The sequence below is a fragment of the Oryzias latipes genome, chromosome 16 (genome assembly GCF_053564925.1).
Source record: "Oryzias latipes strain Hd-rR chromosome 16, Olatipes_Hd-rR_3.1".
Lineage (NCBI taxonomy): Eukaryota > Metazoa > Chordata > Actinopteri > Beloniformes > Adrianichthyidae > Oryzias > Oryzias latipes.
This window is the reverse complement of record NC_136252.1, coordinates 25,282,037-25,299,508: the sequence shown is the minus strand read 5'-3', so window position 1 is coordinate 25,299,508 and position 17,472 is coordinate 25,282,037. Positions and strand designations below refer to the sequence as shown.

General features: G+C 57.3%; 2 protein-coding genes across 3 annotated transcripts in view; one reads left to right on the top strand and one right to left on the bottom strand.

Moving 5' to 3' along the window:
• LOC101163604 (apolipoprotein C-II) overlaps positions 1 to 17,472 on the bottom strand; it is a 302,043-nt gene that overhangs the window by 225,810 nt on the left and 58,761 nt on the right. The window lies entirely within an intron of this gene.
• Positions 2,837 to 3,984, top strand: LOC144984607 (cell division control protein 2 homolog 3-like). Its single transcript, XM_078933617.1, has one exon. It carries the CDS (start codon positions 3,046 to 3,048, stop codon positions 3,931 to 3,933), a length of 888 nt encoding a protein of 295 aa, XP_078789743.1. The 5' UTR covers positions 2,837 to 3,045; the 3' UTR covers positions 3,934 to 3,984.

The window sequence follows — 17,472 nt, the reverse complement described above, 5'->3', positions numbered from 1 at the left end:
ACGCAGACAGCGCCCATTGGTTGATTTCTTGGAACGTGAGCTGCCCCGACAGATACGTCTCCCGGGCCATCTCCTGGAGCGTCTCGTTCCAGCAGCTCGCGAGCTCTCCGTTGCCTTTCACGCAGCTGCGTTTCAAGAGCCTGTAGAACCGGAGCGTGGTGGACACGTACAGCGTGGGCAAGTGTCTCTGCTCCGCTCTCACGGCCACCGTCGGCACCAGGTTGCTTCGCCTCCCATCTGACGCTTTCCCTCCTGACCTGAAGTACACCATGCGGGGTTCGCTGGCTTTGTACGTGAAACGACTCAGGTCGCATTTCACTGCGTCCTCCCCGAAACAGTCAACGCCGGCGTCCCCCTCGTTCTTCCTGTCGCTCGAGGACTCCCATGCGTGGCTAACTTCTGGCGCGCAGCACATCGGCTCCACATCTTCCAGGTGAGAGGCCAACGCAGCCTGGCTGCTCTGATCCCTGCCGGGGGACCCGGGTGTGTTCGATATCAGCAGTTGACAAGGCTGAATCTGCTGGAAGGACGGACAGAGCGCCTCCACGTGCGTGGGCATCTCCAGCGACATGTCCCAAAAGTCGAACGCGTGGCCCGCGACCTTCCTCAGCAGCTTCAGGCTGTCCAGGGTCGGGGCGAACAGGACCTCTTGCACGAAGTAAGACCCCTTGCTTTCGCCGTCGTTTCCGGGGATGTCTGTCATGTAGGTCCCGACCATGGACCTCGCGGGGTCGTAACGCAGCAGGTTCTCCTTCGTCGAGTGCTGCGTCACCACGGGCACCACCGTCCGATCCTTTCCCCTCAGCTCCTCGGCGGGGAGGTAGTACGCCGTGTAATTTCCGCACGTCAGCAACACTTGCTTGAGGCCGGCTCTGTCCGAAGTGACGATGGATCCGAAGTCGCTGCCTCCCAGAAGGTCCACCAGGTCCATAAGGGCGAGCAGGAGAGATCGAGAGGGACGCTGGGGTATCCTACCAGAGTCCGCTATGACCGCGTCTCTGATCATCTTGTTCAGAACCCTCGGCCTGTAACGCAGGTGCTCTTCGTTGCTCAGGCGCCGTTCCTTTTGGGTCATCATGCTTACCACTGCATCGAAAACGCCACGTGGGTGCGAGCACGTGAAGACCTCGTCGTGGTCCACAGTATCGAAGTACCACGGAGGGCTGCTGGAAACGACGAAGGTTTGATTTGTAGACGCGGCCGCCTCAGTCGCCGATACCGTAGCCATTTCGAAAGCAAGACCTGTTGAATGCGCGTACGGACAAAGTGGAAACAGCAGCAACAGCTCTCCTAATCCACTCTGGTGAATTCAGCCTAAGTCCTGCGAGATCCTTGCGCTCTCTCTAGCTCTTAGAGGGGAGGTTCGAAGGCCACTTATATCCTCCCAGTTGGGGTTTCCCACCTCCTCTATGCTTTGAACAGCCCAACCCTGATCCTTGCGCTCTCTCTAGCTCTTAGAGGGGAGGTTCGAAGGCCACTTACATCCTCCCAGTTGGGGTTTCCCACCTCCTCGATGCTTTGAACAGCCCAACCCTGAGGCTCGGAGGGATAGGGCGGAGAAATCTGCTCACCACCACTGCACACAGGCCCAACCCTTAGGCTAGGAGGGATAGGGTGGAGAAATCTGCTCACCACCACTGCACACACACTCGCAAGCAACTTGCACGGAGGCCAGTCATGAGACAAACAATCCGACTGCTCTTTGCAGTGTCCGCCGGCCTTTCACAGTGTCCGACCGTCGCGCAGGGAGTCCGACCGCTGCTCAGAACATCCGACCGCCGCTCAGTGACTCTGACCGCCGTTCAGTGACTCCGACCGTCGCTCAGTGACTCCGACCGATAGTCAGAGTACGACCGCCGATCCCTGTGTACACTGAATTCAGGGAGTCCCAGTGACACGGAGCCTACAGAGAGAGCCTTTGTGCACGGACAGTGATGAAAATGAAATATCACAGTCACCTAGGTTGAATTCAAAGTCACCTAGGCTTGCTTGTAGCTTTGTTGTTTGTTTGGTTTTCTCCTCATACAGCTTTTTATTTACCCCCCTCTGTGCTCAAAGAGAAAATCGTCGGGCTTTGCGATTTGAGGAGCAGAGCTCAGCATGGATGAGGAAATTAGAATTTTGATCAAAGGTGTTCTGGGGCACTTCGTTGGACGACGCCAAGACTTTGAAGTCGAAAGGCCGCGTTGTCGGGAAGCTGTAAATGCTATGACGAGAGCTGTGTGTGAAGTGCTGGAGGTTCACAGACCGAAATACACAGGTGAGCAGCACAAACAGATCTGTTTTTTCAGAGTTATCTGTACGCTCAGCGTGATCTCTCCTTGTCCGGTGTCCCACTTTAGAGATGGTTTCAGATCTAGGTGATTCATTTCCCGATGCCGCGATGGTCAACGTCGCGAAAAGCCTTTTCGAGGACGGGATCATCAACTGGGGCCGTGTGGTCAGTCTGATATGTTTGGGGGCCGCGGTGTGCCAACATCAGGACAGGTTCAGTGGCAGCCCTGGCTCCCTCTTGGCTGACACAGTGTCAGAGGCGATCGCCTCGTACTTGCTCACAGAGCACAGAGGCTGGCTGGAAGAGATGTGTTGGGTGAGTGGCCTGTACTCTAGGGGGTTGAACTTCATGCTATCGCTGTTATGAAACAATTTGTCTTCATGTTTTGCTTTTTTTTTTTTCTGTTCCTCTTTCTGTTCTTTTTTTAACGCTTTCTTCATGACCAGGATGACTTCGCTGACTTTTTCCCTTCACCTGAAGCCACGAAGTGCCATGACCTTGTAGGACCGGCACTTGGACTCTTTGTTTTTGCGGTCGGAACTGCACTCTTGTGCACGCACCTTGGGATGTGACCCGGTGGTTGTTTTCTGACAGCCTCCGGGGGCTTTGCCCTCAGAGTGCTTTAAAGTCTGGAGGGCCAGTGTCAGACACTGAAACAACCGGTGTGGACGAGAGGACGCTTCTTAGACACGCACTTTAAGGCATTGGGAACGAGGAGACGTTCCTCAGGAGCCCGTTTGATCCTTTTCTTGTTTTTCTTTTGCTCCCGCATGGAGAAGTACTACAAAGACCCAGTGCGACCAGTGATCGGGCAAGGCACCTACGGAGTTGTCTACAGGGTGCGAGATGTGAGAAACGGCCAAGAATATGCCCTCAAATGTCACAAGCAGGCAGACGTTATAGAGGACGCGACTGTGAGAGAGTTGTCCTGCCTGACAGCGCTGAAAGGTCATCCCAACATAATACAGCTCCTGGACTGTTTCATGGACGAAGATCGGGTGGCGATGCTCATGCCTCACGTGCCCTTCGAGCTGACCAAAGCTATTCACCGCCAGCCACCGGCTCCGCTCAGCTTCGTGGCCAGCTTCTCGCTTCAGACGGCGAACGCCCTGGAGTACATGCACGGACTGAACATCTTACACAGGGACCTGGTTCCGAGTAACGTGCTTCTCGAGGAAGATCTGACGGTGAAGGTGGGCGACATGGGCCTAGCCAGACAGTACTCCCGACGCATGAGCCTTTGCGTGGTGACGGAGCCCTACAGGGCTCCGGAGTTGTTTGTCCGCGGGAACGCCGCGGAGTACACGTGCGCCGTAGACATGTGGAGTTTGGGAGCTATGATACTGGACGCAAAGGAAGGCGCCGTGGTGTTCGCTGCAACGCGTGGGTCCAGCACTCTGAGCAAAGTCATGGCACTGGCGGCCTCGGATCCCGACGGGGGAGCGGAGGAATCGACGCCCGCCAGGCAGGAACTGATACCCAACACTATGAAGTGTGAGCACACCAAACGCATCGCCTTCCGCCTAATCGCTCTCAGGCACGACAAGAGGCTTACGGCTCGCCAGCTGTTGGACGATGAGGAATGGAAGCGTTTGTCCCACATGACAGACGGAGAAAAGGCTGAGGTCTTGCAACAATGCGTCACGGGTGTCATGTAAAAATACACAGTTCAAGAGGCTTTGCAATGTCTGAGTTTATCATTTTTCAATAAAAAAAAAAATGAGCCAATGACCACAGACTCTATGTATCGTACAGGTGTAAATTTTGTTTATTATTTTGAATACGTTTGACCATAATAGCAGATGTATCATTCAGCACCACTGGCCCGCTCTGGGAGCACGCTTACACGTTTGTAGCGATGGAGATGAAAAGGGATGTAGCACTCAACGTGGAACACCACTTGGCGTAGTTTGTTTCGTAACTGCGCGAGGGCCCTCGGGTCTTTTGAGGGCTTCGGGCTCAACTCAGCTTCCGCTCTTCGTCTCAGAGCGCGGCGAAAACAACAGTGGCAGCCGCTGCGACGAGAGACAGGGCTAGAGGTTTGGCTCCATTTCTCTGACTAGGCCATCTATCCAGTTCCTCCTGAGCCTTTCTCACGGTTTCCTTCAACTTGCTGAGCACTGCAAACAGAAGACAGCGAACACTGGTTGGGAGAGAAGCGCTTTGCGATAGGCGGGTAGCTAAAATGCACACATACATACATACAGTCTGTCGTGTTGTGGAGTTTTCCGAAAGTCATCACGGGCTCCATTGGAACCAGGTCAGGCATGAGAATCTCAGGCCGACGAACGCCGTCCGAGTAAGAAGGCTCGTTGCTGTGATGTAAAACACAAGAGTCCACTGATGTCAACAGCACGAACACGAACAGGGTCAGATGCAGCATCGAAGTGGTAGTCATTGTGTCTTCAAGAGAAAAAAAACCCCACAAAGAACAGTTTTCTTACTGCAGTGCGCAAACACAACTCACGCCTGAAGAGGTTGCCTCTGTCAGCTCTCCACTCTTGCCTTTTATACTTGCAGAAGAAAACACTCGCTGTGCAGATTCTAATCCCCCCTGCCCAAAAAAAAAAAAGGTCCCTGGCCAAATCCCAACCACAAGCCCGAAAGAGAGGCCGCGACCGGTCAGCTCGCGTAAACCCAGCACGCCCCTCGCTCACAGGCAGGAGAGATCACGTAACAGGGTGATTCAGGGGAGAGGAACGCAGAGCATGGCGTCAGAGTCTGCCTGCCTCGGTCGGCCTCTCATGGCGGAGGACGGATTCTCAGAGTGGAAATCGGTGTGAGAGAGCTGAGGTCGGAGCCAGCGTTTCTCAGTCCCTCCCCTACATCTCGGTTTGGTAGCGTAAGATGCCATCTGACTCAGTGATGTGTGGTCGGACTCCCTAAGGGTCGGTCGGACAGAGTGAATGACTGTCGGACTCCCTTAGCGCCGGTCGGACAGAGTCAATTGCGGTCAGACAGAGTGAATAGAAAAGGTCGGGCTGTCTGGACGCTGACCTGGCGAGGTGAAAAGCTGGCCCCATCTCTCGTCTGCAGCTTTGGAACTAGGAAATTTTAGCGGCTGTGTTCTCTGTGTTCTATGACACAGCTCCTACGTAGAAAGGATTTAGTTGGGGATTTTTTATTCTTATTTTTTTCTTTCCTTCATATCCAACATCGACATCACAGCCCTTACCAACAAAATGGTTGGATTTATCTACAATTCCAATAAGCTGCTCCCCGCTCTGGCCCCATCAGAGCCCCGAGCCGCTCTGAACACCCAACAGCTCTCACAGAGCCGGACATCCTCTCGCTTCATCAACCATCACGGATCCCCCACGTCTGCCCTTACCAACAAAATGAGCAAATCGGGCTGCTACAGAGACGGCGGCATGCCGCAGCAGAAACCTGACTGTCTGAACATTTCCGCCAATTACAAGACTAAATTGTGCTGGTTCTTCGCGAAGAACGGCGTCTGCAAGTACGGAGGGAAATGTCGGTACGCCCATGGCTACGGAGACCTGCGGAGCCTGCAGCTCAAAATGAACCTTTGCCACCATTTCTATAAGGGGCGCCCATGCCTCCACGGCGGAAGTTGTGGATTTATTCACAATTCCCATCAGCTGCTCCCCGCTCAGCCCACATCAGAGCCCCGAGCCGCTCTGAACAAGGACGGCTACCGACAGATGGACGTTTCCCCACCCCAGCAGCTCTCACAGAGCCTGACATCCTCTGGCTTCTTCAACCATCGCGGACCCTCCACAGTCAATGCCGGGGCCATCACCTGCTGCATCCCCACCGTCCCCGCCGTCGTCTTCTCGAAAGTCCCAAATCCCTGTAACCCCTGCCCCGGCCTTATCCCCACCGTCCCCGCCGTCGTCTTCTCGAAAGTCCCAAATCCCTGTCACCCCTGCCTCGGCCTTATCCCCACCGTCCCCGCCGTCGTCTTCTCGACAGTCCCAAATCCCTGTAACCTCTGCCCCGGCCTTCTTCTGCTTCACTAGCAAAGAGGGGCTTTGTCCAAAATTTGTGACGCGCTGGCCTGAACGGTCTACCCGGTTTCTCTCGGGGCCCTGTGGTCATGCGCAACAAGGCTTATGGCATCGAGGTCTTTATTTGTTTTTTTTGTGGTGTTTGTTTAAAATAAAAAATAAAACAAGACAAGAACAACGTGTTTTTACTACATTGTATCTGAAAAGATTCAAAGTGTGTTATTCCGTGTTGTTTCGCTGACCCTGATATCGTTGAGCTTCTTAAGCAAATAAAAAGACTCAGACACATTCACTTTTTCTGTTCTTTATTCGTTTGCCGTGGACATTCACAGAGTTGTCTTGGCGTCGCAGTATTCTGTCTGAAAATCTTTGGTGCAGACTTATACGCACTTTCCAGCCGTGCTCACTTGCGTTTTACGCAACGTATCTCCTCCAAAGAAACAGGCTGTATTCTCGTGCCCCAGTGCTTGTCCCTGTCAGGGGGGACGTGCAGCAAAGTCCAGGTGGGTGTTTGTTCGGCAATGCCCTCCAAGAGTCTTCTTTCACAGCAGCGGATGACGCCGTGCATTCCGTTGGCAAGTATTGTCCCTTCGCCGGAGTAATTCGTGCAGAGCCACGCCACCCCCATGCGCCGCAAATCCGGGTCTCCGTTCTTCTCTGTTGCAATCGCGTACTCCACGAACAAGTGAGTCTTTCCCACGCGCCTCACCCGTACGGGCAACGCTGCGATGCCGGCCGCTATCAAAGCATTCGCTCCGCTCAGAGCATCAACGTCAGAGTCCCAACCGGCGAAATCTTCGTCTGGACAAGCGCAGCGGCCAAGGGGGTAGCGACCATCTTCCGTTCTACCACCCATTCCTTCGAGCTCCGCGTAAGTCGTCTCCTCGGATGAGGTTCTGACGATCAGCGTTCTGCGACCGTTGGTTTCACCCAACCGGAGCTTGTGCATTTTGAGGGTCTCCGTGAGTCTCCGTGATCTCAGAACGGTCAGGTTGCCTTTCTTCTTCTCGGCCCCTTGGGTCGTCCTCCCGTTGCCGCAGCCTCATTAGTATGTCAAAGGAAAAAGGCCCTGACGGGAGAGCTTTCCGTCTGATCAAAAAGTGAATTTCATGATCGCATCTGGAGCAAACTCGAAATGCAAGGGCACGCAATAAAGGCACAGAACCGCTTGACACAAGGACGTCGGTATGAAATCGATTTAAACACCACACAGACTACAGCATTTTATCTTTTATTTGACTTCAACCATCCAAAACATGTTCCGAAAATAAAAGGATACAGAAGCAGCACACAATGAACCTAATGGCAAACATAATGTCTCAGGGCGGCAGCCCCACATCCTTCTCTCCCAAACAAGCGTTCCCGAGCCCAGGCTCCTATGCTCTGAACTGGTCCCCTCATGTGACAGCGGCTCAATTTCCGATCAGGGTGATTTCCGAAACCTCCACCACCGGCGCCCTGCCGCTAGCGTTGCTCGCCTTATCTACGTGATCCCAATGCGGCGGATCTGAACAGTTGACCGCGGCGGGTTGTGCAGATTTGACCTTTGTCAGCTTCGCCAAATTGTACAAGTACGGCTCCTCTGGGTTTGCGCCTCCCTCACGCGTCGCTACCATGTAGCACCTCGTCTCGCGGGCCGGATCGGGGTCTTTACTCAGCACGATGGCGTACAGGTGCTCCGTGGACGCCCCGTGGATCTCGTATCCTTCGCAAGGCGACCAGATAGCGACCAGCTTGCAGCTGAGAAGTTGCGATAGCTGTAGGAACGCTTTCGAGCACCGTAGATCCACGGCGCTGCATTCCCTGGCGACATCATCTGTGGTCTGGAGCACCCCGCAAAGGGTCTTCGGAGCGCTTTTGCTCTCACCCAAGTGTATGAGCCTCACGTCTTGATGGGTGTAATGCCGCACAATGTTTGGCAGCGATACGGAGGCCGAGCTCTCCCCGAGTCGCACGCAGTGGACACGTAGGTGCTCCGATCTTTCTGACTTGGCCTCCGTTTTCAAAAAATCAGGGCGCTTGGAAGAAGCGCAGTTTGATCGGAACGCGTCTCCGCCTGACGAGGCGGCCCTGTGTACTTTCGTCGGCGTGGACGCACCGGTTTTCGAGCCTTCGTCCACCTCCGTCAATTCGCTTGTGGGGCTGGCCTGCCGGGAGCCCAGGTTCAGCTTTCGCTTGGCCACCCTTCTCCAGGTGTCGCTGCAGGACGCTTCTGTGTGCTCCATCGGAGTTTGCTCCGTACACAGAGATGACACGGTTGTCCTTATGTAATTTTCATAGTCCTGGAACAGCGAGCCTCCGGGGGATCCCATCGCTTCATCTTCGCTGCGGTCGAGTCCTTTTAGCCTTCTGACGCAGTCGTGCCGGAGCAGCCGTGACACTCTCTTCGCAGAGCACAGCGCGGCACACCGGATTCTTTCGATCAGCTCCGTCTCCACTGCGCTTTTCTCCACGCCTATCAGTTGGCACACAACGGCCACGATACCTTTCAGAATCTCCGTTTCGTACGTGAGCTTTTCCGTGAGGCACTTTTGTCCGGCTATCGTCTCATCGGCCCGTTTCAGACGTGTCAGGAGGGCCTTGGTCTGGCTCTGACTTTCGTCTGTCGCGGTTGCGTTCTCGGCGGCCAGCTCTCGACTCCGCTTCAGTTCGGCCTCCAGCTCGTTGACGCGTTTCGACCGGGACTCGTTTTCGGCCTCCGCTTGCTTCTCTCGGTCCTGCAGCTGGGCGATGAGCTTTGATGCGCGCTCCTCCTCCACCTTGCTTCGATCTAAGTGTTCTGCGGCCAGCTCTCGGCTCTGCTTCAGATGGGCCTCCAGCTCAATTACGCGCTTTGACAGGGACTTCTTCTCGGCTTCGTTTCGCTTCATTTCGGCCTCCGATTTCTTCGAGAGCATCAAGGCTGTCTCCTTTTCGGCTTTCATTTCCTTCACTTCGTTCTGCAGCTTCTCCAGGACTCGCCCCTTCTCGCTTAAGTCCTTCTTCGATGAGGCTATGACATTTTCAGCGAAACTTAACTCTTGCCGCAGCTCAGCCAAGTCCAAGTTTGCTTTTCTAACTTTGGCTTCCATCTCCATGTGCTCTTTTGCGAGGTCTATTTTCATCTGCTGATGGGCTGATTTGTCCGTGGTGTACTTCAGGCTAACCTGCCCCAGTTGATCGCTCAGCTCAGCCAAGCGGGACTCGTATGTTTTCTGGTCGCGAGCCTCTCTTGACGCGACTTGGAGACGCTCCGCTAAACTCTGGACTTTGTCATGCAGGACCCAGCCAACACTTACCACACTTTTCCAACAGGCGCGAACGTGTGAGGGACTGAGGCGGCCCTGTGGCTCAGCTTGAGGCCAGTGAAATGTACCACAGCCCGGGGACGCGGACTCAAGTGATTCCAGGGCACGCATCAGGGCCCGCTGCCCACGTTCGTCCTCCGCTTCATTTCCCCCGGCGAGTATCTCGGACACGACTCCCAGGGTTTCGTCCGCGAGTGCCAGTCCCCCAGGTTCCCTCACGAATGTCCGGTCGCGGAACATATCCTGCACTGCTCCCGTCAACCTGTGAAGCGCCGCGTCGTAGCTGACGCAGAGTTCGGATGTCAGCTCGAATCCCAGCATCGCCTCCTGGCCCTCGGCGTAGGCCAGATTCTTGTGGAACCATTTGGCCAGGGCGTCGAATTGCCTATGGAACGCATGGGCTTCGTCAAGGGCTTCCTCCAAATAGCTGTTCCTCGTCGACGGGCGGTCTGCTGAGACGGCGGGATCGGTCCTCGATGTCGAGCAGGTCGCAGTAGAGCCCGAACGGACAAGTCCCGATATGATACCCAAGAACTCCGCAAGACAGTCCTTTCCAATAGTCTGACGAGAGAGAAGCCCCCCCGAGCTGCGCTCGCAGCTCGTCGGCCCTCCCGTTCGAGTAGTAGCTGCTCCACAACCTGAGGTAGGAGGGATCTTCTCCAACTGAGCGTCCGAGCACCTTCTCCCTGAGTTCGAGTCGAGCCCGTTTCTGCCAGATCCACCAGCCAGCGTCCGGCTCCTCCTCGGCCTCCGCGCGACGGTGAAGTTCTTTGGCTTCGCTTCTCGGCTCATCCCCCCTGCTGCCTTCCAGCCCGCCGCCGTGCCTCCCGCCTTCCCTCAGCTCTTCCGCACTGACTCCGAATGTCCTACGGTGATTCAGGCAGAGCCTCCCGCCTTGCGCCGGCACCGTTGCGCACAGGGTCGTGCAGATTTTTCCCAAGAGCAGGCCGTCGATCTGAGACACAGCCAGAGTCCTTAGGGCCGCTGGCTCGCAGGCCGAGGGGCAGACGCCGTTCGCGAAACTGCACCGTTGGCAGATTCGCCCCCAGGAAATCCCAGCGCTCCGCAGCTCTCGCGAGAGCAGGTCCAGTTCGCGAGACCAACGCGAAAGCGCTCCGCAGCACAGTGCGGTCAACACCACGGCCCAGTACGGCGCGCGGACCTGGCGGTCCGCTGAAATGACGTCTGGGCCTTCGGGCTCGACCACCTCGATCCCCGAGCGAGTGAGATGCGCTAGCAGCCACACGCCGGAGCTCGGTGGTGAAGGAGGCCTCAGGGGACTGTTGACCACCCAGCGGGACAGGGCTCCGGGGTCTGCGTCACCCTCTCGTCGCCACAGCACACTGGTGCCCCAGACGGCTTGCGTGGGGTCGGGGAGCCAGCTCGAGTCTGACGCTCTGCCGTCAGTACGAAGCGCAGCGCGGGCCACGGTCAGCCGACTTTGTTCGTGCAAGATTTTAAACGCGAGCGGGGCTCCCAGCGTGGCCAGCGTCGCGACCGTGACCTCTCGCGCAACTCTCTCCCTTTCAGACAGGTCCCCGTCGCGAGACGCCGCGACCGTGTAGTAGGAGAAGCGGTTCAAGCTGGTATATATCGAGGACACTAGCTTCTCAGCCTTATCCGTTCCATGTCCGCAGGCCAGACTCGCTCCAGGTTCTGCTGTGTCGTAGTGCTCGGAGTGGCGCAGCTCAACCCAGGCCAGGGGTGCGCTGGCCAAAACGGAGATCCTTTTCACCGGGTAGCCCTTGGCATGTCCCTTCGCGGCTCTGAAATGCCTGTCCGTCACCAGACCATAACTCTCACTCCCCTGCGAGTACACCACCCTCAGGACCATGCAGCGCGCGCCTCGCAGAGCGCCGGGCCCGACTGGGATGAAGACGGGACCTCCTAGTTTCGGGCCGGTGAGCGTCACGCTCGAGGGCAACCTTTTCTCTATTTCGTAAAGCTGCACCCACGTGTACTCCAGAAGGACCGGAGCATCGGACCCCTCCAGCTCCACAACCAGTTGAGGCTCGGAAGGCCCCGTCGCGCACATGCCGTCTAAACCCGGATCAACTTGAGAGCTTAAGTTCAATTTAAACACCACACCAACCTTTTTTTTTGTTCATTTATTTGTCTCATACCGTCAAAAACATGTGCCAAAGGAAAAAAAAAAAGTTACACAAGCAGCACACACGAACATAATGGCACCGCCACACCGTTATAGCAGGGTGGCCTCCCGATGTCCTTCTCCCCCCCCCCCCCTGAAATCCTCCCTCGTATGCGGAGTGCCGAGCTCATGTTCCTCTCCTCTGCGGAGTGCCGAGCTCACGTTCCTCTCCTCGGACTCGGCTGTCTCGCACGACCCCCGAAATTCGGGCTGTTCTTTGTGTGGGAGCCATTCTTCTGTAGATCAGTGGTCTACGACGCCGAGTTCTTTGGCTTCTCCGCACCATTATTGCATCGCCTAGGATCTCCGATCTTCTCCTAAGCGGTCTGTGGCGTGCCGCGGATCGAGGAACACTCTGAGCCCTCCTGCCGCGGACTCCTCTTCTGCGTTCCCCTTCGTCGGTCGTATCGCCCGGAGAGGGGTCCTCTTCCATGACCGCTAAACTCTTGCGAGGGTCCACTATTTCCTCGATCACGCTTTCGTTCCTTCCTCTCCGAGATGGGGCGAGGCAGGGTCGCGATCATTCTGTCGTGATACCTCATGACGTACGGCTCGTAGTAGCCACGAACCCCGAACTCCACAAACCGCTGTCCCCATCCGCCTTCGGGCGCTGAAACGGCTCGCTCTATCCGGAGGGTTCGGAGAGGAGGTTGCGAAGACATCTCAGATGCCGATTCGTTTCCATGAACAGAACACGCAGCGTGTGTAGAGCGTGTCTAGGTCCACTAGTGAATGGTCTATTTGCAAGCGGGGCAGACGGTGTACGGTTTCGGGTCCGGGAAGGTCAGCGTACTAAGTGGCACGTATTTTACCTAAAAAGGGGCCTAACGCGACGTGGTGACCTCACTCTGTGCGAGGAAACCTGCCACTTTGAATGGCTGAGTTTATGAGAGCCCCTGGAGCATACTCGAAACGCACTGAACTATACTGAAGTGAACTACACACAGACTGTAATGTTGTGTCTTTTATTTGACTCGAACCATCAAAAGCGTGTTCCAAAACCAACCAAAAATTACACAAGCAGCACACAGAAACACAATGACACCAACGCGGCGTCGTGATATCGCAGGGCGTCAGCCTGACGTCTTTCTCCCCCTGAGATCGGGAGTCCCGAGCCCAGGCTCTCATGCCTCACACCCTCCCGGGCGGTCCTCGTCCCAACGCTCCCCTCCGATTTCCGCGTAGAAGCTGAGAGTGGTGTTGCTCGCCACGCCGTCCAAGTACTGCGAATCGTGCAGAGGATCGACAAGAGCAACGGGCGCTCCTGCCGAGGACGCCTCCTCCGGGATCTTGCCTTCGTTCGGAGCTGGGTCCTCTTCGACGACCGCCAAGCTCTTGTGAGCTCGGACTATCTCCTCGATCACGCGCTCCCTCCTTCCCAGCACATACACGGTGTCCAGGTACGCGGACAGGTTGTCGTACTTGCCCGTCTTCAGAGCGGGCCCTCCGCGAGGTCTTCGAGAAGAGGCGAAGTGGGCCTCGCTCCCGTAGTGTCTGTCCATTATGTCCCGAAACGTCGGGTCGGGCAGCTCGCAGACGCTTCGAAACACTGACGCCTCGGTCCCCGGTTCCCGGTCCATCTGGAGGGTCAAGGAGGGAGGGGCAGGAGGACACGACGGGATCTCAGATGCCGATTCGGTTTGATGCGCAAAACACGCAGCGCGTGTGGAGCGTTTCCAAATCCACTAGTACTTCGGAGAAAATGGTCTGTTTGCAAGCGGGGCACACGGTGTACATCTGCTTCAGGTCGGTGAAGGTGCACGTGTTCACGGTCGACGTGCTGAGCGGCACGTTCGCCACCGGGGCCGCGCAGCAGGACGAGACGAATTTCATTTGTTCGAAATCGAACGCCACGTCGATGTTCCTGGGGTTGCCTTTCACTTCGGACGATCGGAACGTCTGGTTCTTCAGACACCTGACGCACCTCAGGTCTCCCTCCGCGGCCCGAGCCCGGTCCCGGCCCGGAAGCCCCACGGGTGCCAGCAGTATCTGTTTGTGGTTGTAGTCTATCCAGTTTATGTGACAGCTCAACACGGCGTACAGCAGCATCCGTCGTTCGGGGCTCTGGCTTCGCAGCTGCCCGAACTGCTCCCTGCTGACCATGTCCGCTGCTTCCCTGAGCTGCGGGATGCACGCCGCGGCCATCTCGAGCGGCCGGTCCGTCGTGTAAGCGGCGGCCAGCCTGTAATAGCAGCTCAAGGGCCACTCCGAATTTAGCGCGAGCATCGAGTGGCCCGAGGCCTTCACGCACTGAAATGCTCTGACGAGTTTGCAGTGGTACGACCGTCTCCTGGGGGCAAAGCAGAAGCGAGACCACTTCACGGGGTCTCCGCTCGACCCGTCGCCTTCCGGGCGGCTGCTCAATGGAGCAGAGGTCGTCCGGAGGGTGGCGAAAGGAGACACTGAGCGCAGTACACGTGTCACCCGTCTCCCGCATTCGTTCGCTCCGAGAGCCGCTCGGCTCCGCCGCGACTTGGCCTGGGGGCCCGCTCCGCCGTCGAGAGGCGCTCCTGATTTCTCCCGAGAGGGAGGTCGGACGACGGAGCTGCCCTCTGCCCGCTGGTCCGAGATGAGCCTAAAAGCCTCCAGTCTGAGGGCCAGGGCCTTGTGCGAAGAGTGCGACTCGTCAAAAAACAGATCTTCTGCTTGGAACCTGTAGAAGTCAGCAAGCAGGGCCACCCTGAGCATTGCCTCGCGCCCCCTCAGCTTGGACAGCTTGTCGCGGTCGGGCACAGTCCCCTCTCCAAACAGACCGTCTGAGCCGACCAGCACGGGGCGCAGAGTCGAATCCCAAAGGTTAGAGCACAGCGAGTAGGCTTCGCCGTAATCCTCGACCGGAGCTTTGGCCTTGCTCGTCAGCAGCCTGACCAGCTGAGCTCGAACGCTCGAACTGTCCCGAGAACCCTGTCTAATTTTGTTATGGCACACGGCGTGGTTGTGGAGGCACTCAAGGTAAGCCTGGACGAGGGCTGCTTTTGCGTGGCAACCGGACCGCACGACTCCGCCGTCGCTTACCCGTGCCCCGTGGAAGCTTTCGCGCCCGTGCTCCTCGGATCGCCCGTCACGCTGCATGTCTACTGCCCGGCCCTGTTCCCCGACAGGGTGTTGAGAGTGCACGCCGAACACCTGGGTCACTTCACCGGGATGAGGAACGTGCCTCGCGTGGACCCCCAGCAGGAACGAGCGCTCTTCTCAGGTCTGTGTGGACTGTTCGGCACAGAGCGAGTCCTCGGCCTTTACCGGGAGGCCCTGAACGTCGGAGACGGCGGCGAGGGAGCCCCGAGCCAGGACGGCGGAGCAATCGAAAAGCCGCCGATGAGCGACGGGGAGCTCTGCCCCTCCGTGTTCGTCAAGTTTCGCAGAGAAAACACGCGGGAGGCCAGGCGGATCGCATCTCTGGCTAGCCAACTGACGGGGTTGTTCGACGTGGAGGATCTCAGAGAGAAAGCGATCCCCCACGTCAAGGGAGAGGAGCCGGCTCACATGTTGTTTCTGTTTCTCGTCCAGCTTACGGCCGTGTTCCTCAGCTCCTGCCTGGACGAAGCTAGCCTCGCCACGCTCATGAGCGTGGCTCTCTCCCCGTTCCTGGAGGGCAACTTCTGCGACCCCCTGTGCGCCGCCACCCTGCTGAAGCCCATGTTCATCCCGTGGTTCGAAGCGTTCCCCAGGAAGGCGGACGGCCCGGAGGCGAAAGCAGACCCCGAAGCCAAGCTGAAGTACTACAGGCTGTACAAGGGCTACGAGATCACGAACGATGGCGCGGACGTCTCTTCCGTGCTGGAGGACGACCTCACGTGGACCAGCGCCAGCTTGCAGCTGCGCACTCTGGGCTACAAGATCGAGGAGAGCCTTAGCAAAACGCTCTGGTTCGTGGCCCCCCAGTTCGGAGACAGGCTGCGCATGACTCGCGACTCTTGCATCGGGAAAATGGCCGTGTCCCCGGGCGAGCACGTCAACCTCATCCGCTCCTGCCTGCTCTGCGACAACGTGATGGCCTACGTGCAGTGCGCGCTCTTCGGCACGATCCGCAACATGCTGCCCTGCCACGCCAACAGCGAGTTCTGTGAGACCGTGATGGCGGCCCTGAACGGCTCCATGAGGAGGTTTGCGGCCGAGGCGCGTCACCAGAGCAGAGAGCTGTTCTCTCGCCTGGAAGGGTGGAGCGGCCCCTGCGCCGGCAACTGCCTGTACACGTCCGGCGTCAGTTTCGCTGGTCAGTCCGAGGGCAGGAGCCTGTTCTTCGGCAAGATCTTCACCGGCCCCGAGGACAGGAAGCCTCCGGGGAAGTACAAGACGGCATTTGGAGACTTTTCCAGCGTCACTCTGGGCCTTTCGCTCAAGACGGGCTTGCTGGAGGCGCTCAGGGTCGCGCTGGAACGGGACGAGGCGCCCAAGGCGGGCTGCGGATTGAGGCGCGAAGCCGGCGGCCGCATGCAAAAGATGCTCTCCACGGCCCAGGAACCCGTGTGCGCGGAGAGGGTGGTGACCGAAGTCGCTTTCTTCGCTCGCTATCACCACAGGTTCAACTCCGGAGAGTTCACCGAGGTGGGTTGCGTGAAAGCCATGAGCGAGCCCGGCTTCAACGAGCAGATACACAAGGACGTGCTGGACGACAAGAGCGAGTACCGCCTGTCCCTCGCCCACGGCGCACTGCCGATGTGCGCGCTCACGCTTTCCATGACCATGAGACAGACCGTCATGATGACTTTGGGGTTCTTCTGCGTGGAGCTCGCGCACGGAGCTTACGCCGGGGCCAAACTCAACTACAGTACGCTGTGCTCCCGCTTGGTCTCCCTCTCCACCGTGGCCAAATTCAGGCACGGGAAAGACAGCGACAACACGAACGTCTTCCAGGCGTTGTACGGCAACTGCCTGAAGCTGACGTGCGCCATGTTCAGCAAACCGAATCCGCACGCACCGATAAACTATCACGATCTAGATCTAGTCGAGTGGCTGCACCCCGACAACCCCCGCCTCCCCTGCTACCTGCGCAAATCGCTGGCCATGATAGGGGGCACCAAGGCTCGAGTTAGAGACATAATGCGGCAGCACGGACTCTGCTACAACAGAGTTATGTTCAGCGATGGCCAGCGCCGGTTGCTGTTCTCCCACGCTTTCGCCAACGCGGACTGCCTGATCCACGCACCGGTTACGATCTGCTCCAGCCTCAGGCTGTTTTCGAACACCCAGAAGTCGTTCGGGTCTCTCAAAGCCTGCAGGTGGGGCTGCTACTACCGAGTGACGATCATGAGCAACGGCTGCGTGAACACGGCCCTGTATACGAACCGCGGATACGGGGGCTTTGACAGCATCGCCTCTCAAGGCAGCGCCACCGGGGACGAGGTGTTGGAGAGGATCAAGCAAGAGGTGTCTCGCGTGTTGCCCAGGATCGACGTGGGCCGTATCAGGATGATGGCCCCGGAGATGAAGGAGACAGAGTTTGCAGCCCTGGTGTCCGCGGTGAAAGACAGCAACATCGAGGTCACCGGGCAAATGGACGGCGACGCTGAGCTTGAGCCGTGGCAGGAGGATGGCGCGGGGGAAGAAAATGCGAAACGCCCCTTGGACCACTCTGACGCCGACGACGCCAAGAGAGGTCGCTGGGATGCCTGTGAGACTGGTCGGGTTTCCGAGGACGAAGAATTTTTCTTTTTGTAGTGAGTCGATGGTGGGGTGTGTGGGCTGTGATAGATGGAAAGGAAGAAAAAAAAAAACTTTGCACTTGGAATGTGGTTGAAAGCAAACATGTGCGAATAAAAATGTTGTGAGAGAACAAACACAGAGTCGTCT